General features: G+C 44.9%; 1 protein-coding gene across 1 annotated transcript in view; it reads left to right on the top strand.

Moving 5' to 3' along the window:
- The window catches only part of SDE2 (spliceosome associated SDE2), a 309,663-nt gene that overhangs the window by 183,367 nt on the left and 100,644 nt on the right, over positions 1–25,652 (top strand). The window contains exon 5 of the mRNA XM_078647545.1: positions 24,316–24,424. Within this exon, the coding sequence (XP_078503671.1) occupies positions 24,316–24,424 (109 nt within the window). The remainder of the gene's footprint in view (positions 1–24,315; positions 24,425–25,652) is intronic.

The raw sequence follows: 25,652 nt of genomic DNA, 5'->3' as shown, positions 1-25,652 counted from the left end.
GAAATTATTTTCCTTCAACTGGATTTCGTGACAGTTCGCAATGCCCCAGATACCAGCTCCATAGGTAGCAGTCGACACGCATTTAGCTCTATAAATATCGAGCAGAATGCGAGTTGGTCTACCTCCCAATATGTTAGCGAACTGTATGAGTGCCCCAATGGCACGTGAAAAAGCTAGGCACCTAGTAGTTTTAGCTGTAATCCAAGTCCCCTTATTGTTAAAAACAACCCCCAGATATGAAAAGGTACTAGTATTTGCTATCTTTGACTGGTTTAAAAAGCTATTATAAGCAACTTTTTTTTTTTTGAAGTGCAGCACATGGTAAAGGTTTTCCCAATATTAATTTTCAGGCCCCTAGATCCCATAAATTCTGAGAAACTAACTAATGCCTGCTGGAGGCCTAATTGGGTTCTTGCCATAATAGCCGCATCATCTGCATAAAGCAGAATAGGGACTGCGGCACCTTCAACTTGGGGGAAATCCACAGCCAATTCTCTTAGATGGTCAGCTACGCTGTTAATGTAAAGGTTAAAAAGAAAGGGAGCAAGGATACAGCCCTGCCGTACACCCTTCTTTATTAAAAATGTTTTTGTACATTCACCTTTCTTGCCATGGCGCACCCTTGCCCCAGCCCCCCTGTATAATTCCTTGAGAAAGTTACAAATATTTACATCAACTCCCAGGGTTTCCAAGGTATCCCATAAAACATCGTGGCTCAGACAGTCAAACGCCGAACTGAGATCAACGAATGTTATGAATAAATTTCCCTTTTTGGTCGTCTTGTATTTTTCTATCAACATCGACAAGTTATGTCCTTGTTCGATGGTACCCAGACCAGGCTTGAAACCACATTGGAATTTAAATAAAATACTCTCCTCATTGGCCCATATCTGTTATCTGTTTAAATAACTCGACCTGCAATTTTCATGAAGGAGTCGAGCAGGGAGATGGGGCGATAACATTTTGGATCATTTCGATCTCCCTCTTTAAATATGGGTACTACAATCGCATCCTGCCAAGTGAAAGGAAAACAGCTTTTATTATAGCTATTTAACACGTTGGTCAGCAGCGGTGCCCAAAGAGCAGTGTTCGCCTTATAAATATCAATAGGAATGCCGTCTGGGCCTGGGGCTTTACAGTTTGAGCTATCTGCAACGGCCAACTCTACCTCTTCCAAAGAAAAGACTATATCCAATGGGAAGAAAGATTGGGTAGCAGGTTCCAGAATATCAAGCTGGTCAATGCTAGTGCTACCCAGGATGACCAGGTCGTCCTTCTTGTAGAGCTCTGTGAAATGATTGACCCAAACAGTCTCCTCAATGGCGATCTCAATGGTATCGCATTTCCTCTCTGCAAAAAAAGGGGCATTTACTGCACGCCTAAAGTCGGTGTTATCCCTCAAAGAGGATGCCTTGAGCAAGGCTATCCAAGCTTTCTCTTTTAATTCCTTTTTTCGTTTCTGCAGTGCTAATTTGTAAGTTGCTCTTGCAGACTTGATATCTTGGGAATTTCTAGGGACGCTCTTTAGGGTATTCTTTAATTGGGAGTGTGCCCTACTGCATTCAGAGTTAAACCACCCCACACATCCTTAGGATTACCCCCTCCCCGTATAGTTCCTGTTAACTTACTACTGATATGAAGAGTGATGTTTTGAAAAGCTAACGTAACCTCTTTGGGATTTATGTTTTCCCCGAGACAGATCATAAAGTGTGATAAATGATCTGTTAACAGACTTTGAAGAAACCCTATGGGGTCCACCTTACTCCACTTTATTGAATAGCCATTTATTCTATTCAAAGCGATCCCATGGCTGTACAGGTTATCTATTACATTAGATTGTTGGCCACATTTTTCGCCCCAACTAAAAGTTGAGCTAATAGGGAAATGGTCACTTAGAGCAATGTCCTCTGTTTTGAACGTTATAACATTGCAGTGATAACTTGTAGTGATCAGGGTATAATCGATCACTGACTTGGATCCCCTGCCGTTAAAGGTTGGTTGAAACTTTTCCTGGGGGATACAAAGCTCATTTACAAAACCTAGGTCTTGTTCAAATATCAAGTTATTGAGCAAATTTCCCAGCGTGGAGTGCTCAAAGTGGGAACATGGATCTCCCTTCAGATTAACCATGCCGCATATATCTAGGTTTCCGTGGGGACAGAGGTGGCAGTTAAAATCTCCTGTCACCACAGTACACCTTTCCTCTTGTGCTGTGCCAAATTCTCCACGTAATTCTGTATGAAACTCGTCTAAAACCCTCATGCAATCACCTCCAGGGATATTATTGTATAAATTGATCAGTCTGATAAGCTGCTTCCCACCTACCTTAAGAGTAAGTGCCTGATAATACTGGTTATTACTCTTACTGGGGAACCATTTAGCAGCCAGGTTAGCAGTGTTGGATATGAAAGTGCATAAGCCGCCTGAAGCCCTGCCCCTGCTGGACTGCTGTGCTGGGGAAAAAAAGGTGCGGTACCCATTTAAATGGATCTCAGACTTTTCCCAGCATTCCTGGAGACAAATGACATCAAAATTATATATATATAGGCTAGGAAAATTGGATCTTTTACTTTGCCGGACAAGCCCGCTACGTTCCAGGAAGTCAAAGTCAACCTACCCCTATTTACATCTGGTGGAAGATCTGCTCCCAACGATGGGGTTATGTTCATCAGAGGCGAGATTTCTAAAACGTCTCCTGTTATTGCTCCATCGCCCACCGTTAATTCATCAAGGTAATTACGACTGATTATAAGAGTTACATCTGTTTCTACAGTAAAATTGGTCGGTGGATCAGCAAAGATGTTTGACTCTGTCGTTATTGGGCTTATATTTAGGATAACCGATTTGTCTTTCAACAACTGCACATTTTGGGTGTTTAAACAAGCATTTATAAAACCAAAGGCTGTACTATTAGATTTTATAGTACGTACACCCATTCTTGTTGTCGGACTAGTATTTGGTGACCGTCAATCGACCATATCCAAACAGCTAAACCTGTTTGTGGTCATAAATCCTTCCTAGTCTTCTCTATAATCTAAGTCCCTGATGGGCCACCTCCCCCTTGCCCTCCAGTCCCCTCCCCGCTGCCCTATTCTGTGCCAATTCTCATGATAATTTTCCTCACGGGTAGGGCGATTTCTCGAGGGGTAAAAGGAAGAAAGTCTTTTAGTTTGGATTCCCTCAAGGTTGTTTTGCGTGTTCCAGGAACATATGTGCTCAGCCACGTACGGATCCTCAAAATTGATCAGGACGCAATCGCCCTGAACCGTTTTTCTCTCATGACCCACCCAAGGTACCCTGCGCACCGTCAGAATCTTACTTGTGCGGTGGGGGGTAGAGGGCGGTTAGAATTGAGCCAGTGTTGTACCTTATTTACTAGAGACCAATTTGGTTCTTCAGCGGCATCACCCAATTCTGGTACTCCGGTCATGACTACAACGTAAGGGTTTGCCTCAGGTGGCAAATTTACAGCTCGTGCCCTGTCAAGTGGCCCTTCATTCCTGGACTCTCTAGATTGTAAGGTATTCGCCCTCGGTGATGTAGTCACCACTCGTGGGGGAGGACCACAAACTTTGGGATTATCTGCAGTTATCTTCTATGGGGCAGGTATAATTTTAGGTTTGGTGGTGGTTGCTGGGGCTGACAAGTTTTTAGCTACCGGGCCTACAGGTTTAGTATTGATTTGTTTGGTACCCCCTACTTTAGGTGCTGCCTGGGATAAAGTAATTTTAGGCAGGGCACCTAAGTTGGCTATCAGCTTTTCAATGTTAGATAATCTTGTCTCAAGCGGGGATAAAAAGAGTTTGAGGAGCTCCCCCATCTTTGACAAGAGTATACCGTCATCCTTATCAACATTAACATTAACACTCCTCTCAGCTAAGTTGGTTGGCACCACTACCGCTTCAGAGGTGGTGCCCTCTTTTGAGGCAGCGGTGCTTAGGGGATCATTATCTACCTGCAGGGTTTGGACAGTTTCACCCCGATTTCCTTTACGTATATCGCCCCTGCCCTTGGGTTTTCTTGGCTTAGGAATTTTAGGAGTTTTGGGCATTTTAGGAATGGCCCCCTCCCTCTTCTGTCTCAGCTGGCTGGGGCTTTTCTCCTCTTGAGTGAGATTTAGATCCAATGTCGGAGTTTTTTCTAATTCCAAGCTGATTTGGGAGTCTGATAGTATATGGGATGCTGACAGGCCGACCGTGTTGGGCAGGCTATAACGCACAGCACGAGTGTCCGTCAAGTCGGTAACCCCATGCTGTTCAGGGGTTTTAGCTGTGGCAAGAAGGCCCAAAGAAGATCTTCTCGCCACAGCCAAATCCTGAGACACTCTACGCTCCAAGTGAACAATTTCTTGGTCTATAAATGTGTTTGCCCTGATTATAAAATTATCCAGTGTGCCCGTTAAAGAGGCTCCCCCTGCCGCCGTTTTTACTTCTGCTTCCGCGCATACTCATGGTCTAAAAAAGCAGAAGATCCACTGTCACTAGTACAAACAATAAATAACAATTAAAATAACAGTGTGAGTAGAAGGGGTTTCTGGCTAAGAATGAGAAGGGGCGGGAAGAGGACCAGCTACGACCTAAACACTCCGCACAGAGTGCTGGTCCTCGCAGTCCCGTCCCCTCGACAGCCTATGAATATTAGTTCGGGGACCAGTTTTGACACTGCTACAGTTCCCAGGAGCAACAGGGACACAGGGACGATGCTCCTTGAGCATCAGAATCACGAGGGGAAAAAAGAAAAGATTTTGCATACAGTCAATAGTCCGGGGCACTATGATACGCTCGTGGCTAGCAAGGTAAGAAAAATCCAGGAAAACAGACTTATATTATGGACTAAACCCAGGTGAATAGTCGGGGAGAATCCTGAAGTTCATACGGACATCAGAATTGGGCAATAAGGGCCTTACTTAAAACGTAGTCCGGTGCAGCATAGCAAAGAAAAGGAGCCCAGCCCAGCCTTGACCAGTCGCGGACGGTCGTAGACTGTCCCGCCCTTGTCCCGGGCTTCTCCCGGCGCGTCCCGTGCGCGTTCCCGCGACTTGGGGAGTGTGTCCGGTTTTAAGCGCCTCCTGGCGCTGGAAATTACGTGCGCAGCTTGGGCGCTTTGCACCCTGGGAGTTGCAGTCCTCCTCTCGGCGCCCGTGATGGTGTGGGATGCGGCGGCGGGAGGACTGCAGGACAGGATACAGGGAGGCTGCCAGGTAGAAGGAACAACGAAGAAATGCCCAGGTAGGTTGCCACTCACTTCAGGGGCTCTCTGGAAAGTTTCAGGATGATTCGGCATGTCGCGGCTGCATGCAGTTTCCTACAGGGATTTTAGACATGACTACAGCCCGAAACGCTGAACGGAGTGGCAGAAAGCTATATCTTGGTCTAGAAAGATCTCTTTTTGTAATTTAGTGTAAATTAGTTCAGTAGTTTTTAAGTAATAAAAAAAATAAGATTTATGTTTCTCCAGTATTAGGGTGTCTTTCATAGATTCACATGCTTGAATTTTCCCCGTCGCGGAAGTGGGAGTCCCACGGTAAATAAAATAGCAATCCAATACTAATAACATATGTATGTAAAAACATAACACATAAAATACACACTAGAAAAGGTAGTAAATACATGGTAGAGAGAAAAAAACACTTGTAACATATTCCTGTCATTATGTTAGTCCAAACTACAGCCAATCAGGCGCCAGCACCCCTACAGAACGTTCTCCTCAGAGCTCAGTCCCTCAGATCTTCTACCGCACGTCGTGTGAAGGGAGTCTCCCTGAGCTCTGCTCAGTTTTCTCAACTTCTTCAAGTTTTCCTGTGATTTCCAGCATGTCTTCAAGTAAGAAGTCTTTATTTAGACCTTGTTCTTCTTGTGGGTAGCTGCGGCTTTACTCTGAAGATCCCCACAAGAAGTGTATTTACTGTCTTTATCCCGACCATGAGGTTGGCGAATGTAAATTTTTCAGAACCTTTTCAACTAAGACCCTTAAAAACAGGAAAGGCCGTCTCCTCCTGTGGCTTCAAAGACTTAAAGATAAGGATTCGGCACTTTCTGAGGCAGAAAGCCTGGTGTCTGGACCTTCTAAAGCAGCCTCAAAACGTAGCAGTGTGCAGGATTTGCCTTCTCCATTCCTGAAAAAGAGAAAACTTTCTCTCTCTGTAGCTCCTGCGGTGTCTTCACCTCCTCCTGCTACGTCCACGAGACCTGGCTCTCAGGCGTCTACTGCTTCTTCCCGTCATGTTTCTGCTAAAAAACATGTCTCTTCGTAGACGGGAGCGTCGACGATCGTCCCGACGACGAGATCTGCCGGCACGGCGACTGTGACGACAACATCTGCTTCTGGATCGTCGACGACTGCAACATCGACGTCCTCCATGTTGACGAAGGTATCCCTCAGTTTTAAGACTGTTTCATCGACGATACCTATTGCTTCGTCGTCGACGAAGAAAACGCTCTTGTCGTCAGCAAAATCTTCGTCGACGAGAGTTGTTAAGAAAACTTCTTCGTCGTCGGCCCCGTCGACGAGTGCTCAGTCGACGGCGCCTTCATCGATGACGACTTTGTCGACGACGGCCCCGTCGACGGCGGATCCTTCAGCTACGGCTCCAACTACGCCTATGCCATCATCGTCGTCTGCTCCGTCGACGACTTAGTCGACGACGATTGCATCTTCTTTTGCTTCATTGCCTTTGGTGCCGCTTTCTTCCTCCGGGTCTGGTTCATCCACCGTCGACCCACTGCACCAACGTCGCAAGATGCCTGTTGACCAGCTGTCCATCACAAGTGATCCACAGCCTCCTTCGCCCTTGTTTGCCACAGGTTCCGAGCAGGACTCTGGTTCTGAACGTGATGTGGATGATTCCTTCTCGGTGGCACGCAGTCCTTCTGCCAGGACTATGGTGAGGACGATGAAGAGCACTATTTTCAGGCTGAGGAACGTTCCGTGCAGGTTCCAACTGCAACATTGCCTCTGTCGCTCATCTCCAATCTCCAGCCCATGTTGGAGGATTACAACCGGCGTTTCCCGACATCTCAACAGGGTTCGCCAGTGCCTACAGCTCCTGCGTCTGTTGCGGCTCCTGCTGCTGCTCCACTACCACAACCACCAACGCCTTCTCCTCAGGTTCAGACGTCCGTTCAGATACACACTACAGTGTATGCTGATGACACTGATGACGTTCCTCCAGAACATGAGGATGGTGAAGTTCTTGATGATGATGATGATGATGATGATGATGATGATGATGATGATGATGACGCCAGTAACATGGCTGAGTGGGACGACTACCAAATTCAGACGCCGTCCCCCCTCCTGTGACGCCAGGGGATTCTCCTCCGGTGGACATTGCAAGTTTCCATCAACTAATGGATAGAGCAGCTCAACGCTTTAAGCTGCCAAGAGTCCAGAGAGAGGAGGACTGTTTTCTCTACGACTTCAAAAATCAACCGTTTAAACAAATCCATACGGTTCCCATCATCGACTTCATCTGGAGTGAGGGGGTAAAATTAATGCAAACGCCAAATTCCATACCGGCGCAAATGCCTCACCTTGAGAAGAAATATAAAGCGCCCTTTGGATCTCCAGCGTGCCTGATTGTGCAGCCAAAGCCAGATTCGGTGGTCACTCAGGCTGCTCAGCGTCGTTCCCGGAACCCGACTTCTCCCATTACAGCTCCTCCTGATCGGGAAGGTCGTCGCCTTGGCGCTATTGGCCGCATATTTTCAACAATGGCCTCTACTACGGGGAGAGTGGCGAATGCTTTAGCCATTTTAGGGCGCTACGACCGCCAGATGTGGTCAGACATGTCTGCCCTTGTGGCCCTCGTCCCGGAACCCTCCAAAGCGGTAGCCTTGAAAATTCTTCAAGAAGTAGAGAGAACGTCGGAGGAAATTATTGACTGTGCTGTTGATATTGCTTGTACAGGCTTCCGTCAGCTTGCTGGGGCAGCTGTTTTGCGACGGCAAGGCTTGTTACGTTCCACCTCTTTTCGCCAGGAGGTACAGGCAAAGATCCTTGATATGCTGTATGACCGCGAGTCGCTTTTTGGTGCACATGTCGACGAGGCACTGCAGAAAATCAAGAAAGACACTGACACTGCTCGTTCTTTAGGGACTTTACAGTTCCGTAAGCAGCTTTTTCGTGGTGCACGCGGACGCAGCACCTCCTCTACTTTTCGCGGAGGAAACACTCAATACTGCTCCTACCACCAGGGTAATCCACGATATTCTTCCCACCAACAGCAGTCCTCCCGTCAGCAGTCTTCAAAATCCTACTGGGGGAAGTCTTCCTATAGAGGACCCACTCCCAAACGACAATGACTTGCCTTTTCCCCCAAAAGTTGGAGGTCGAATCTCCTTGTTCTCTTCTCAATGGTCCTCAATCACCTCGGACCGTGGACCGGAAGGGACATGCTCTGGAGTTCGTCAAGATTCCTCCTCCCACTCCACCATCTGGCCCGTTTCCGGCCCACCTCAAGGAGCTTTTCCAGCAATTTCGTATTATGATCCAAAAAGGTGGTTCCCAAGTCTCAAAGGGGGAAGGGATTCTATTCCCGTTTTTTCCTTATACTCAAGAAGACAGGAGACTGGCGGCCGATCCTGGATTTGCGAGCACTCAACAAGTATCTCAAATGCCAATCTTCTGCATGCTTACACTCGTAGAGATCTTGCGTCTTCTCTCCATGGACGACTTCATGACCACCATCGACCTCCAGGACGCTTACTTCCATGTCCCAATTCTTCCACGGCATCGGAAGTATTTGCGCTTCTGGGTGGGACGGAGAGACTTCCAGTTCAGGGTGCTGCCTTTCAGCCCCTCACGTCTTCACGAAAGTATTAGCTCCAGTGGTAGCTTAGCTGCGTCTCCAGGGCATCCACATTTTTCCATACCTGGACGACTGCCTCCTCAAATTGCAGTCTCGCAACCAGTTCCTTCGGGACACTCAACTTTGTCAGGACGTGTTTCGCTCCCTCGGCCTTTCAATCAATGCCGAAAAGTCCCAGGTAGACTCAGCTCCCTGCAGAAATTTTCTGGGAGCCACTTTGGACACAACACTAGCCAAGGCATTCGTGTCTAAAGAGCGTCAACTAAAGATTCTCGCTTAGTGTCTCTTATTCATGCAAAACAGTCCGTTTCATTCCGGATCGTAAAGTCATTTCTGGGGATGGCATCATCATGCATTTCGCTGATCCCAAACTGCAGGCTACGGACTCGCCCCATTCAAGAGGAATTGGACGGACAGTGGCGTCAGGTCACCGGTTCCTTCAACGACCTCGTCAGTGTAACCGCTCGCATGAGGGCGGCTCTCAAGTGGTGGGCGCAGCCATCCAACTTTGCAGCAGGGACTTCTTTCCTTTCCACCACTCCAGAACTCACTCTGACAACGGACGCCTCCTTAGAAGGATGGGGTGCACACCTTCAAGGGCTGTCTATAAATGGCAAGTGGACTCTGCTTCAACGCTCTTGGCACATCAAAAGGCTGGACTTGATGGCCATCTTTCTGGCACTCAAGTCGTTCCATCCTCTGATCCAGGGGGAATCGGTGCTTATTCAGACGGACAATACAACCAGTATGCACTATGTCAACAAGTAGGGCGGAACCAAATCTCCACTCTTGTCTCGGCTGGCTCAGTCGAACTGGGAATTTGGCACTCCGTCACCAGGTTACCCTGACCGCAGTTCATCTACCAGGCATCTCCAACATCCTAGCGGATTCCCTAAGCAGATCCACGTCATCGACCCACGAGTGGGAGTTACATCAACCAACTCTCGACTTAGTCTTTCGACGGTGGGGTCATCCGTCTTTGGATCTCTTTGCAACCCCGGAGAACCGGAAATGCCCATCTTATGCAAGTTGGCATCCCCACCATGGGTCATGCGGGAATGCCCTTTTGATGAACTGGTGTGATCTATTCGCCTACGCTTTTCCTCCGATTCCGCTGGTGCCTCGCGTGTTATGGAAGATGCCACATTCTCCTGATCGCCCCCTGATGGCCCCAACAGGCGTGGTTCTCAGAGCTCCTTCTTCTATCCTAGTGCGAGCCCATCCTCCTTCATCCTCGAGCCGATCTCCTCACGATGGACAAGGGTCAGATTTGCCATCCGAACCCCTCCTCTCTGAAATTATCGGCCTGGAACCTGAGCACCTTGAATTTGCCCATTTAAATATTTCGCCAGACTGCAGAAACATTCTCGCTCAGGCCAGAGCTCCGTCTACAGTTAAGACCTACAAGCTCAACTGGAAGAGATTCTGTCATTGGTGCGCAGCTGCTAATATCCATCCTATTCATTCCACTCCGGCTCAGCTGCTCCCGTTCTTTTTGCAACTGGCTCAATCAGGGCTTTCCCATTCCACTTTGAGAGTTTTCTTGGCGGCAATTTCTCGTGTTTCCGGAAGGATGGCGCCTCCTCGCTCTGTTCTTCCAGAGTCATCCGCCAATTTTTCAAAGGACTGTTCCGGAAGTTCCCACCTATTCGGCGTCCTCCTCCTACCTGGTGCCTCAATGTCATCTTGACTCAACTCATGAAGGCACCATTCGAGCCTATCCACAAGGCGGACTTAAAGTTTCTAACCTGGAAGGTAGCCCTTCTCCTTGCTCGCGTGAGTGATATTCACGCCTTCACCATTAAGCCTCCTTTTCTCCAATTCAAATCGGACTGTGTAGTGCTTCGCACCAATCCAACCTTTTTGCCTAAGGTGCCCGGATTTCCATATTAATGAACCTGTTTTCTTGAAAAACTTCTTTGCCGATCCTCAATCTCCGGCAGAGCAACACTTACATTCCTTGGACATTAAAAGATGCCTTAAATTTTACATTAACAGGACGGCCCCCTTTTGCAGGTCGGATCAACTGTTAATTGCCTACAGACGCATGCTCAAAGGACGTCCTGTTACCAAGCCAACTATTGCACGTTGGATTTCTTCAGCCATTGCCTTCTGCCATCAGAAAGCCGGCAAGCCTCTTCAGTCTTCAGTGAGGGCTCATTCCACCAGGGCGATGTCGTCCTCTACTGCCCTGTTTGCCGGTGTGCCGCTTCATCAGATCTGCAGAGCAGCCACGTGGTCCAGCAGGCACACGTTCACGAAACACTACTGCCTGAATGTCATCAACGAAGCAGATACAGCAGTGGGACAGGCAGTGCTTCCCAATCTTTTTAACTAAGGTGAGCCTCCGTCTTCCCTCCTCCATTATGGTTTTATATGATTACTGTTATTACTTGCAGGACTATATTTGTCTCATTGAGTTTATTCCATGCTTTTGCATGGCTATTCGAGCCTTGATCGGCTACTACTGCTCACTATTCTATTCAAGCATGTGAATCTATGAAAGACACCCTAATACTGGAGAAGAACAATTGTTACTTACCTGTAAACAGGTGGTTCTCCAGTATTGGTGTCTTTCATAGATTCACATGCAACCCACCCACCTCCCCTCAGAGGCTGTCTTCTCCTCTTATACTCTTTTGTCACTCTTGTGCTACGAAAATCTGAGGGACTGAGCTCTGAGGAGAAGGTTCTGGAGGGGTGCTGGCGCCTGATTGGCTGTAGTTTGGACTAACATAATGACAGGAATATGTTACAAGTGTTTTGTTCTCTCTACCATGTATTCCTATGTAGGAATGAATTATGTCTGGGTATTTACTACCTTTTCTAGTGTGTATTTTATGTGTTATGTTTTTACATACATATTTTATTAGTATTTTATTGCTATTTTATTTAGCGTGGGACTCCCACTTCAAAATGACGGGAAATATTCAGGCATGTGAATTTATGAAAGACACCAATACTGGAGAACCACCTGTTTACAGGTAAGTAACAATTGTTCTTATCTTGGGATGTGGAAGGTCCGCCAATCTGAAAGATTTCATTCTGAGATCTGATTGGCTGTCACCACTTAAACCAGGAAGAAAAACACAAAACACAAGGGGGCAGGGTAGGAATACCCTGGTCCCCTAGGCCTTTTAAAAAAATTATTAAAATTTTTTGCAGTGAATTCGCCGGAGATCAGTAGCACAATATTGAAAAAAACCATCGTGGTCTCCCACTCTTGTTGTTTTTTTGAGGGGGCCCCCTCGGCAGGCCATGTCCCTGGGGTGGAATTGTTTATATTAATATGTAAGGAGGGGGGTGGGGTGCACTTGATCCCTTTTCCCAGCCAGATTTTGGCCCCGAACCCCATTCCCTGGGGCCTGGCCAATATTAAGAAAGGGAAGGATGTGCGATTCCAGCCCCTACCAAATCAAACCGAAAACACGGTGCTCTTGTGTGATTGTATAAGATGTATTAGTTATTTTATCAAGAAGACAGCCAATTCTGTTTCATACAATGAAAAACACAGAGGGGAGTTCTCAGTGTGTCATTTACAAATGGGTTAGGTCTGTCTTTTTTTTGTCAATGACATTTCAACCCTTTTCCAGGACACTAGGGTCTCATCAGGACTGTAATAAACCTGGGGATGGCTGAGTATTAGAGGTTGTCTCATTCATTATTGTGAGGACCACTTGGATGTGCTGCAACCGGGGATCTTGGCAGTACTGATGTAACAATTTTCACTGTTGTACTGTACTTGCATAGTAAGAAACTTTAGATTAATGGCATCCATGGACAATTCGAAGGGGGCATGATTTTTCCAATATATAGCCTTAATATAAGTATGTGGAGGCTTCCACGAAGATATCAGAAGCTTGAAAGAATTTCAGCCCGTAATATGTGTCCAGTCTGATACCTGAGCAGTCTAAAGGAAGTGATCTATCGATAACAGATACATGATTAAATGAACAGCAGCCTCCGGGACAGAGCGGTTTACCTGCCTGTACGGGCAGGAAAATCTGTGTTTGCTCTTGCTTGGTGGGAGTAATTTCAAAACTCCCACTAAACAAGAGCAAACACAAAGTCTGCTCCTAGCAGGCGGAAGCTGTAAAAATGCTTCCACCAGCTGGGAGCGGACTTCAGATCTATTCTCTGCCCATAGTGATATGTGCAGGCAAACCAATCTGAATGTTGCTTCTGAACGCAGGTAGCATTTTTAGCTGCTTCTGTGAGCGATAGCAATGCTGGCTCCTGCTGGAGGCGGTGATCCGGCTGGGGCCTCAGCGGCTTTGGGGCACCCCTGTGTCCCCTAGCCATAGTGTAGTGGGTGGCCTGGGTGGGCACACATCCCTTGTTGGCTAGTCCTTGGGGGAGGTCTCCCTGGGGCTATAATCAGCCTAGAGAAGGGGTTGTGTGCCTCCCTCCCCAATTAAAAAGATGCTGGGCCCCAGGGAATGGGGTCCATGGGGCCAAAATTGACCCAGGGAGGGGGGCTGCATACCCCCTCGCCCTTTAGAATATGGCTGGGCCCCAGGGGATGGGGTCTAATCACGAAAAGTGGCCGCAGATTGCACACTTACTTCGCGAATGGGCTTTGATTTTGCAAACCAACCTATGTACTTTTAGGTTGGATCGCAAAATCACCATTTGTAGGAGGTCGCAGAAGACTTGCCCAATGAATTAATTAGGCTGGTCGCAATTTACTACGCCCTGTGATCGACTTCAACCCCGGGGATGGTGGCCTGCAAGGGACAGCAGACCATACCTGTGTTTGCATTCTCAAAAAGGAAACGGTTCTTTTTATTAAGCTGCCATAGCGCCTTAACCCCTTCGACGCTGATGACGAGCTGGGCTCGTCATGAGGTAGCCTCCTCGCACGCTCATGACGAGCCCAGCTCGTCACGTAAAGTGCGCTTTTAAAAAAGTCAGCGTACGAGCGGAATTCCGCCCGCACGCATGCGGTTAAAAAAAACTAATCCTGGTTTTAAAATTAAAAAAAATTACTGTTTTGGAAAACATCTGGGAAGGCTGGCAGTGGTCCCCTGGTATTCCAGCAATAGCACCTGAAGCACACACTTGTGTATCAGTACAATCCTTGATGAGAAAGAAAGGTGAAATAGTTTGATGGTTCAATTTGATCACTCTATTTATTATTCCATATAGGTCGTAGTGTGGACAGTTGGATGTTACAGGCAGCTGACGCATGTTTCGTCCACAGGACTTCTTCAAGGCCATAATTTCAAGGCTATAATTAGTCACCAGAAGCAATCACAAGATGTAATTTCAAAGTATGCGATGTTCAAGATAAAAATCGCAGTCAACTTGGGAGAACCATCTGCTTAGGAGTATTTTCCAGATGCACAACTGGGGCTTTCAGTGTAGTGACCCCTGGACTGACCCGACCATGATGTAAACAAACTTGTGGTTACCAAAGTGATTCCCACATAAATATAAGAGAAGGCTGTTTTAGCAAATCTTAGAGTTTACAGTTGCTAAAATTGTTTTATACTTCTTGCCGTACATGTCCAAGGTGCAGCAGTAAAAATGTAGAACCAGAGACTCTGCAGCACACAATTAAAAAGCTTTAGGAAAGCCGATAGGTATTGTCGCCTTTGGGACCCAATGCGCCTGCCAATTCTTTTTGGTGATGCTAAACAGAAAGGTGCAATTATATGAATGAATGAATGAATGAAGATATTTATATAGTACGACAGCTACTCATTTCATTTCATAAACTTGTATTCGATTAACAGTGAGTTGAATCATAAAAAGTACAATTTAACAAGTCGAATAAATGTTATGGATACACGTGTAAAATACAAAGAGAATAAAATGCGAGTTTAAGACATAGCTAAAAGAAGAAACAACAATTGCAAAAAAGTAAACAAAGTGTGAGAAATATCAATTCATGTAGTAGGAAGCCCTATCATACAACGTATTCTTAAACAGGATTTCAGAAAAAGTGCCACACACTTAGCTACGTGGGGTGTGTCCAACATCTGAAGAGCCAGGAAAGCTGGCCGACACGTTCTCAACCCCATACTTCGTAAGAGGGGAATAATCCATCTTTTACGTGATTCAACAAAGAAGTGACAGAACAAAATGGTGTGAATATTCGATTGACCGGATACACCATCGCACGAACAACAAGCCAGTTCGTGCGACCAGTTTTGCACATTAGGAAAGGTAACAAGACAAAAAAAAAGATTGAAACGAAATCTTGTTAACACAAATTTTTCAAAGTTGGATAGAAAAAAGGATAAGTAGGGCTGGGTTCCAGGGGTAGATTGTAAAGATAAGATGTGCACGTTACTTGGCTTCAGTACCTCAGTGTAGAGGCGGAGATCTCTCAGGTGGTTCAAACAAAGAATTTTCAGCGCCTTTTTGCTGATGTCAAACAAAGACGCTGGATCTAAAAAATAAGTAGCACAGTTCATATCCTTGAAAAAATTGGAAATATAAACTAACCAAGGGATTTTTTGCCAGTTTGCTAGGGTGAGGCAATCCTGGAGAAGGGAGCGGGTAAGATGGCATTGAGGTTTTGTCCAAATACGGCGCCATAAAAGAATCGGCTGGCATCTGATGGAATCTGTTATATAGTCGATGCCCAGCTCGATATGAGAACCGTATATTGGAGCGCTCGGAGGTAGAGCCAGGATGTATTTTATAAACCTGTTTTGGACTAGTTGTAGGCTATCAACCTGAGCGTAGCCCCAAACGGGGGCACCATAGGTTGCTACGCTGTGGCATTTTGCTTGGTAGATTTTGAGTAGCTCTTTAGGAGCAGGTTTACCTAATTTACGAGAAAAGGAAACCAGAGCTGAAGTTGCTCTTTGAAAGTGCATTTTTCTGCAAGCCACAGCCTGTTTCCAGGCTAGTTGGTCGTCCATTAAGATACCTAGATAAGGGTATTCCCTGGCTCGCTCCAATCTAACCTGTTCTAGGTGGATAGATTTTGGATGTTTTGCTTTAGGACCAAAGTGCATGACATAAGTCTTGCTTTTATTCACTTTTAGTCCCAAAGAGGACATGAACTGATTGTACTTATCTAGTTGTTTCTGCAGCTGTATTAGAGTCCTGGCTAAAATGACGGAGTCGTCCGCATACAGTAAGGCAGGGATTGGACGATGATTGATAGTGGGAAGGTCCTGGCATCCCTTTAACAAAGCCTTCTCAACCCCGTTGGTATAGAGGTTGAACAGGAATGGGGCCAGGACACAACCCTGCCTTACTCCTCTCGTAACAGGAAATGAAGATGTCAATTCGCCAGCTAGCCCAAACCTCACACACGCAGTAGCGTCGGAGTAGAGCTCGCGCAGAAAGTTAACGAGAGGAGGATCCACACCAAGGTCACTCAAGATGGACCATAACTTGGAGTGGATCACACAATCGAAGGCAGAACTGAGGTCAATATAAACTATGTACAGGTTACCACGCTTCGCTCCTACATATTTACCAATCAATAAGGTTAAATTTAATGCCTGTTCAGTCGTGCCAAGGCCCTCCTGGAACCCGTACTGGAGAAAGGTTAAAATGTTGTTTACAGACGCCCAGTCCTGGAGGCGTTCCAGGAGTAGGCGCCCGGCAACTTTCCCCAGTGAGTCCAGGAGGGAAATTGGTCTGTAACAGGCAGGGTTGTTACGATCCCCCTTCTTAAAGACAGCTACTCAAAAAGAGTGTCCTGGCTCTGCAACGGGTATTAAGGGGTGGGTAGAGGGCACTACTGACTAAAAAGAAAAGAAGCGATTTTTGGAAGGCAGATTCTGATTCTATACTTATAAGCTGTGTTGGGAGACAGTTTTAGATTTTGGCTGTGCGAACCAGAAAGGAGACTCCGCCGCATCTAGTTTGTTTTTTAAATAGATGGTGGAAATCAGGTGAGCTTTACTGGACTTCTAGACTGATACTCTTTGATTCTTCTATTCAGGTTGGTGGGTCCAGAATTATGCATAGCTTGGTGTGCTAGAGTGAGAGCTTTGAAGGTTTCCTTTTACCGACTGGAAGGCAGTGCAGTTTGGAAACGAAGGGTGAGGTAGGAGTGCGTTTTTTGGAGGCTGAAAAGCAAGCGGACTGCAGTGTTTTTGGATTGTCTGTAGACTGCAAATGAGATAGGCCGGTAAACCCAAGGACAAGGCGTTCGCGTAGTTCAGTCTGGTGAGAATCGTGACTCAAACTACCGTTTTTCATGCCTCCCAAGGAAGAAGGAGTCAGAATTTTCTGAGGGCTCTAAGGATCCAAATACAGTTTCTGGCCACAGAATGGATCTGAGTTTTGAAGGATAGGTTGTTGTCGAAGATTACTCCCAGATTTCTTGCTACCTCTGTTGGTGCAGGAGGAGTAGGTCAGTCCCTCCCTTGGCCAAGAGCCGGACCAGTCCGTATTGGGTTTTGAATTTAATAGTAGGATTTCCGTTTTATCTGGGTTACATTGAAGTTGACTTTCCTTGAGCCATTTTAGGACTTCTCTCGTGAAGTTGGGAAAGGACTTTTTGCCACTGCCTGGCTTTCCACCAACCCACCAGGATTCCCTGCATCAGTCGGATAGGCAGCAGAGGTTGTTCCTTCTCCTACCTCGCTGCCAAGTCCTTTAATGCCCTCCCCCTCCAAACCTCCCCTTCGCCCGCCGACTTCAGAAAGGGGCTCAAGACCTGGCTCTCCAACTAAGGCCTCAGAACCTCAGCGCCTGGATACCCCCTAACTCCCCCTCCCCCTTCCCCCACCGGGTGATAAGCTGCGCTTTACAAATACTTTGGTTTGATTTGCGGGTATCAGAGTTGCCCTCATGGGAGAAGACCACCTGAGTGTCGTCGGCATATGAGACGATAGTGATGCCGGAGCACTCTACCAGAGAGGCAAAGGGAGCCATGTAAACATTAAAGAACGTTGTGAACTCCGTTTGGGGTTATGTCATTCTGTGAGTGCACACATGATCATGTCTGTAGAATAGTGTGGGCACCACTTTCTTGCAGTTATTATTGGCCGATCTAAGATGGTGAGCATCACTTACATCTGGCAATTAAAAAATATTGTTAATTGTCCAAAGCGCTTTTGTGGAAGGTTGCCAACAATTAGCTGCCTTAGCCACAAAAAAATATATAGCTTTTAAAAAAGAACAGCAGAGGTGGGTACGGGAGCAGAGGAGTGAGTGGGGTAGTGGCTTGAGGGAAAGCAGCAGGCAATGGCCATGGGACCCGAGGGAGAGAGCAACACCGGGCACTGGGAGAAGCACACACGGGAGACAGCAACACAGAGTTGGTGGAGTTAAGTTAAAATTCATAAAAACAAAAAAAGAAACACAATGAAAATAACCTTCATCACTCCTAAAAGCAAAAGTAGCAGAAGCATGAAGTTGCAGTACAACTGATGCAGTAGACTAAGCACCAGCAGTGTATGTTGGATGGAGGGAGCCTGAAAGAATAAAATGTATACATTTACTTGCGTTTGTAATGATGGACTTAAACCAAATGTTTTACACCGTCCAGAGCGTTGTCCTTTTTTCAGTAAGAAACTTCCACCTTGCCTATTTATCATCCAGTCTGCCATGTAATTTATTTTTCCACTGTTAGGCTGGCAGTATATAACTGTAACTAACACCTATTCAAACAGGCATATTTCAACATTACACAGATTACTTTGGTGGTGTGACATTTAGACAGGCCCACAGTGCAAAATTACATTTTTGCTGTTAGTCAGAACAGGGGTTTTGCACTTGTCAAGCAATTCAAATATCAGTCCACAGGTACAGTAACATCAGTACAATGAATGCAATAATAAAATGATGCAATTTTCAAGCTACATAATCCAGCCCCTAGTGTTTCTGAAAATAGCATACTGGAATTGGTCCTTTCACGTTTCCCTTTATACTCGAGGCCAGCTGGTTCAAAAAAAATTACTTTTTAAAAGTCATTCCCATGTGAGACAGCCAGTAGTAGACTGGTACAAAACTGCCCAAAATGTGCAAATGGTTAGAAATCTGGCCTAGGCGTAAGCTCTAAAAGTGGACTCTGAGAAGAATAATTATTCATTCTGATCATAAAAGAAGCACACAAAATGAATGTAGCAATTTCAAGATCCCCAGTTTCAAATGTGAGTTGCTTATCTAGTCCAGCTTTTTTTTCTTTTGATTCTGGGATTAGTAATCATGATTGTGCCATTATCAAATCAGAACTACAACTCCCAAAAGGGCCAGAAATACCTAGACTGGGTGAGTTATTCATGCATGGGTTTAGGAAACGTGATAGTATTGTTAATAGTAGTGTTAATGATTAGATTAGAATTTTAAAACCCTATATTCAACTGCAAGAAAATACAGAGCAACTTTATTTTGGTATCCTCGGCCAATCATGACATTCCAGTGAGGAGAGTGATCAGATTGGTGGGAAATATACCACTCAAAAGCGTTCTAAATATTTTGATTTGTTTTTGTTTAAAAGTAAGGACACCATATCCTTTTGAATAAACACTCATGTACAAAGATCACTTTGTTTATTATAAATAAGGGAACAATGTGGTTGTCTGTGTTGACTTTGCAAATACATAATATTTTTATATAAACCTGAGTTTGCAATATATGTTGCATTCATTCCAAAACTTTGCTGACAATAAACATATTCTTCTTTAGAAATTGTAAGAGGCGACAAGGGTTGATTTAAATTCATAATAAGTGTTTTCCAGATGTTGTATAGGAGTATGTTGCCGGAGAACGGTTTGTTATGAAAGGCTCCTCATGTTGGTGCTCAGAGCTGCAAAGCTCCAAATTAGATTTCAGAACTGAGGGCTTGTTTCTCAGCCTGGTAACCCCTGTCAGTGCTATGAGAATTGAAAGTGCATGCTCTGAATGGCAGTATTTCCATGGCCGGCTTACCCATGGTGTAACACACGCATATCCTTCACTGTCACCTAATATAGGAAAGCTGTGCTGGGAACACAGGGCACACCTTATTTAGAAAGGAATACTACCAGCCCTTCTCAAAACCAGCAGGAGGAAGCCAACTTCTGATTACAAGAATACAACTCCATGTGGTCAGCAGTAAAGCGGAAACACCTTGAAGTGTGAACCTTTAAATGGATTCTAGGGAGGTGTGAAATTATTACTGGCTCACCTTGAGAAAAATGAGTGCCAGAGCAACATGGGGATTGGGGTAGCACACAGGAAGCAACAACACTGGGACAGGGGTGTTTTGCTGTGAAGTGGGGGGAGGGGCATGAGGGAGAGAAATACAGGGAATGGGCAGGGGTGTTTTGCTTGGGAGAGAACAGGAGAGAGAAAGCAACACGTAGCACAAAGGGAAAGGAAACACACGAGGGAAAGAAAAAATGAGCAATCACAAGTAGGGGGGTGGTTGTGGGAAGACTCAGAAGTGGGAGAGAGCTGGAAAACACATGCACTTTCATGGAGCATGTAACCATACATTTTTTTTAAATTGTTACCTAAAAGTAAAAAGTGGAAGGACGCAAGTCGTCTAATAAAACAAAATAGTAGAAAGACTGTGCTTCATGGGGGAAGCCATTGAATAAGAAGCAAGTAAAGGAGTGATAATAAAGTCAATCAGTAGTAAGCAGTGGTGGGTGGTAAGCGGACACTACGTCTTTTGCAACCAGATAGCTTGTGCTGTGGGGTTGGATCAACCTAAGGTCTTTCCTGAAAGAGAGTAGTCAGCCAGTCAATAAGGTTGTAATGGCTATGTTCCAGGAGTGAGACAAGCACAAGATGAACAGCGAAAGTCATCACTTAAGAGGCAAGCACATGAGTGATAACCTGTGGTAAACAATGGGCAAGCTGTTACCCCCTTGTATGTTTCTGATAAGCCCACAATTGGTCTTGAGCAGCCAAGCAGCCTGTGGTAGTTACTTATGGAATATTGAACGCTGCAGTGCCGTCATCCAAGTATGGTAATACTTTTTACTGTTGTTTAAAATATTACTTGTGATTCCCAGTCTGATGCTGGAGAAAGTGAAGGGTCTCCAGTATTGGTTCTGTCCAATTGTAGCCACAAGTAAGTAGCTTGTAATATGATCATAATTCATCACGCACCCAAAGCGGTTGTTCTTAATTTTCTTATTTGTGGGTTTACAGAGCAAGTGCTTAATTTGAGCAGGTGGTTGCAGGTGGGCCCCACTGGCATTCCTTTTTGGGGACTAGCGCATATGTTCTCTCATCAATATTTCATTCAGAGCAAGAGAGACACAATAAAAGGAGGGAAATTAAAGTGAAAGATGAAAAAAGGTGACAAAAGGAGAATGAGGCAAAAAAGGACCGGATTCAGTTAGATGAAGGGCAGCAGGCGTCTGGTAGAGGACTATGCAGTCTTGATATTCTGCACTGCAGATATATGAAGCGCTAGCCACATGCTTCTGGGCAAAACTTTGGGCACAGCACTTTAACGAATCAAGCACTGTACAGAATCTACATATTGTTGTAGGCTGAATCACATTTGTGACAGAAAAATAATGATTGACTACACCGTCCTGGTGAAGGCCCTAAGCATTCTATACAGTCTGTAGGAGATATCCTTCAAGGATCGCTTGTTATTATGTTGAGAGGCGGGATCCATACACATCTGTGACTACAGTGAAACAGTATTTATTATTGGCACTCACCTGTATCAGAAAGTTTAGAAAAACCGTAGGATCACTTTATGCTTCATAATGTGAATGCAAAACCCAACATGGTTGTTGTCATAGACATACGTCTGGCTTGCATGCTTAGCCTATATAAGGAAACAACGGAAATAATTAACAAAATGTCCAAATTACACCTGGTGAAGGCTTCTTTGGCCCACACTCTCCTTCGTCTTCCATCTTTCGTTAACACAGGAACAGTTCAGTTGTCTACCGGTGTTCACTTTTTAGCAGTATTTGGAAGACAACTTTCATCTCTCTGTACCAAATTCTCTCCCCTCTGTATGAGCTCCTCCTTCAGAATGGCATCTATATATTCTTCTTTTTCATTTTGTCTAACCACCTTTTGGCATGTTCACACAATATTCTTCAGTCCTTTCCGGTGAGGACCGCCTTGCTATCAGCTCACACTTCAACTTGCACGGTTAGGAAATACAGAGCCCTTTTTTCCTACGTTGCCGCAGGGCAAATTTTAACTTATTCCCAAACTTTCCTCACATTTTTACTTCTATCTAGTTTTTCATGCTTCCTATTTTCTTTTCCAAATCCAAGATCTCCAGCTATAATGCTCTCCGTACCTTAGACATCAGACAATATCTTAGATCCGCGCTTTTATATAATTCTGCTTATATCGGACTAAATGGATTTGGAAAGCGGTTTTACGACTGATTTCCTAAGGATAATCTACGCAACATTTTTTTCTTACTACCACAGCCATAGCAAGATATTTTTGCTGAAAAAGGGCTGCCAGATTACTACGTGTAAGAGTGCCTGTGCGTTCACTCAGTGCCACGGCTGGAAATCCTTCTGCTACGGTAATGTAGTTCTAGGACAGGTGGGTTATGGCATCTACTCTATTTTTAGGTATTTATATACATGGGATTCTGGTTGTTTATTGTTTTTGTTTTTTTTATTCCCGCTTATATCATTTTATTGCACAAGCTTTCTCGGTTTTAGGTCGAGCCTAGAGGAAGCACGCATTCGCTGCTCTGCGAGGCATGCCTTATTGAGTTAGGGATTTGAAGCTCCACCCACTCTCCGCCCATATGTGTCTTTGGCTTGTGTCTTTGCCTTTTGTAAATAATGGTTTCTGATTCCTTAATGGCCTTGTTAGTCCCTCCTTAGTACCACCTTGTCTTGATTTGAAACCTCTCCTGACGGCTGGCCCTTTTACTTCTGTTGCGACACGGTTTGTTTTATTTAATCTGTACGCACTATTTTCTTTAAAGGGTTTTGCCCTACTGCAGGCACGACGGTCTTTCCTTACATTATTCCGCCATGTGCGCTTTCACTTTCCAAGCAGCCAGGACAATGGCGGCTGCTTCTTTGCAATGAAATAGGTCTCGCATTCAGGAAAGTTTGAGCCTAATGTCTCGTAAATACAAGACCTATTACATTGCAAATGCTTGTTTTATCAAGCTTACAGTATTTATCCATTCATAACAAGGTTTTTGTATATGTATATAGATGAGTCTGTGTGTGTGTAGATGTATATATAATATATATATTATAATTGGGGTTTTTTCTTCAATAAATGCTTGGGTTCCGGAGTAGCATGCTACTCGTGGAAAAAGCACTTCAACACCTCATCAGGGGTGGAAAGCGCTATATAAATGCAAACCTTTTTCCCCTCTTCTGTCCTTCTCAATCCAAATAACTGACTAGCATATCCACTACTCAAATTACTATCATATTTCAATATACTAATTCACCACTAATCCTTTATGGGTTCGGGAGTAGCGTGCTACTTACCGAAAAAGCGCTTTGATGCTCTTCAGGGTTAGTAAGCGCTATATAAATGCATTTACAATACAATACTATATATATTATTATTTGTTTAACTTTGTGTGCTTTTATTAATGTATATTACTTTTACCCTCCATCCGCTAAGGGTACCTAAGTTACCTACAACACTGCTTACTATTCTGATTCAAGAATGTGAATCTATGAAAGATCCAATACTGGATAAGAAAATAAGTTACCTGCAGTTATCCAGCATTGGTATCTTTCATAGATTGACATGAGGACCCCCACCTCCCCCAAATAACTTGGAATCAATTATTCCCACTTGTGCTTAAAATACAAATTACTTGGCCTCTGTTGGGAGTGTTCTAGAGGGTCCAATTGCCTGATTGGTTATCGTTTACGTTTCGTCCTTTTCTAATAATGACGTAGATAGGCTATTAAACTGTCTTTTTTCATTGCCATTATAGCCTAAGATTTTAATACATACTGCTTCATTATAGTACCATGGGACTCCCGCTTCGACGACTGGGAATGATTCAAGCATGTGAATTTATGAAAGATACAAATACTGAATAACTGCAGTTACAGGTAAGTAACTAATTTTCTTACCTTCAGTAATGATCTTTCTGGTGGATAGTCTAACCGCAGATCCCTCAGCAACCCACCCTTCCCCCCATACTGTGGAACGGATTCCTTTGATCCATACTAAAAAGATTCCAATTAGAGATCGGCACTCTGGCACAGGCTGATTACTGAAGAATCACGCGGACAGATATCAGAAAGAAACGGTTGATGCATGGAGGTGGCAATTATAATGTGGACCTGATGTTGTTTCGGTGGGAGAGACTTGACGCAGAGCAACACCACCTACTGGCCCGCAAGGGAATTGTGGAGAAAAACCTTCAGATCCAGTCTAGCGCCTGGTAAGTATTCATGAGGTGAGGAATCTTTTAGATAGAGTAACCATCAGAAAGAGCGTTATCAAAGGTAAGTAACTTGTTCTTTGGATGATAAGTATGGGGAAAAAGGTTTAATGACTATTACCATTTTCTTCTAATTTTGACTCATGGACCAAAAGCTACAAGTATATTTCCTATATTTATTATTACTGTAAAACAATTTTACAATAGTAAGTTATTTTATCGTTTCATGAAGGTATGCAAGCAAGTTCAAGCAATATGGTGCTGCCAGAAGCTAATGATAGCCGTAAGCGTCCAAATGTGTCAGAAATAAGAACAACATCTGGAAAAAAGAAATGTTTTTGGTAAGTCTGCTTTTTATATGCTGAGATAAGTGCCTATCGACATGCCATATCTTTATATTATACTTATTGATGTAAAAAGAGATAATTTTAAGGAACATTTGGCCAAATGTTAATTCAATCCTCCAGTTAACATTGCATCCCTGTGATCGATCGCAAGTTGTGTTGTTCAGTATTGATTAATTGTTTCTCGTTGTTAACTGATGTTCATTGTTGCTCCATGGTGGTAAAATTAGCACCATGGAGTAAAAATGAACATCCGACTGAGAGGCTGAGTTGTGTTCTCCGCCTCCCTGACATCTCCCCCCAGAAATTCTAATCTGGGAATCGCACAATAAACTCTGGGCCCTGTAGTGTTGTTGCCAGATCAGCTTGCGGGATGGTTTCTTGCAGTATTGAAATCATGAAAGTTCTCCTGCTGTTTAGGTCTCGACTATTCTATCCCGCAGGGAGTATAGGAGTTGAAACAAACTCTTTGACCAAGCGGATTCCAAGCGGATTCCTCCCAATGCATGTGATCTATTGAAGAACGATGCTTCGCCAGCGCGCGCTTCGCTTCACTCACACCCCACCCCATATGCTGGTTCCCTCCCTCCCATTCGCTCGCTCCCCTGCCCCCCCACCCGCCTCTCACACCAGCAGAGCTCCCCGCCATCTGCTGCTTTTTTTTATTACACTCTCTTCCTGCAAAACGTTAACTAGACCATGCAATCGGTCTCTTTTTATGACATTTGCATTCATCCGCATGCTGACATGATTCTGAAATATTCTTGTTCTTGCGAGCTTTATGCTGCGCTATTTAAAACTTCTGAGTTTACAAAAAAGGAGGATTTTTTTGTGCGGAGGGATGCATTTTATGTCCAAAGCAATTTTAAGGATAAGCCGCTCCCCTTGTCGGCTGCACCTCAGCATTACCAGGTACATAAGCCGCAGTCCCGGCGCCCCCACTGACTCTGTGAATAGCGTCAACTTTCACAGGATTAATTCTGTGCAGTGACAAACCCGTGATCTCAAAGGCCACCGGTTTATTTGAGGCAATCAAGGACATACTTTGAAAATTGAACACACAAACACGCGTGGAAACGGAAGCGGACAAAACACGATCTTTTCCATCTGGATTTTTTTTTGTGTGGCAGATCAAAAGTGCAAACACGCGACACACAGCCAGGCCAACTGGCAAACAAATGCGCATCGATTTCCGGATAACAGAACCCAGTCACAGCGGATAGAA

This window comes from Lissotriton helveticus, chromosome 6, assembly GCF_964261635.1.
Source record: "Lissotriton helveticus chromosome 6, aLisHel1.1, whole genome shotgun sequence".
Lineage (NCBI taxonomy): Eukaryota > Metazoa > Chordata > Amphibia > Caudata > Salamandridae > Lissotriton > Lissotriton helveticus.
This window is presented reverse-complemented; position numbering and strand designations above follow the sequence as displayed.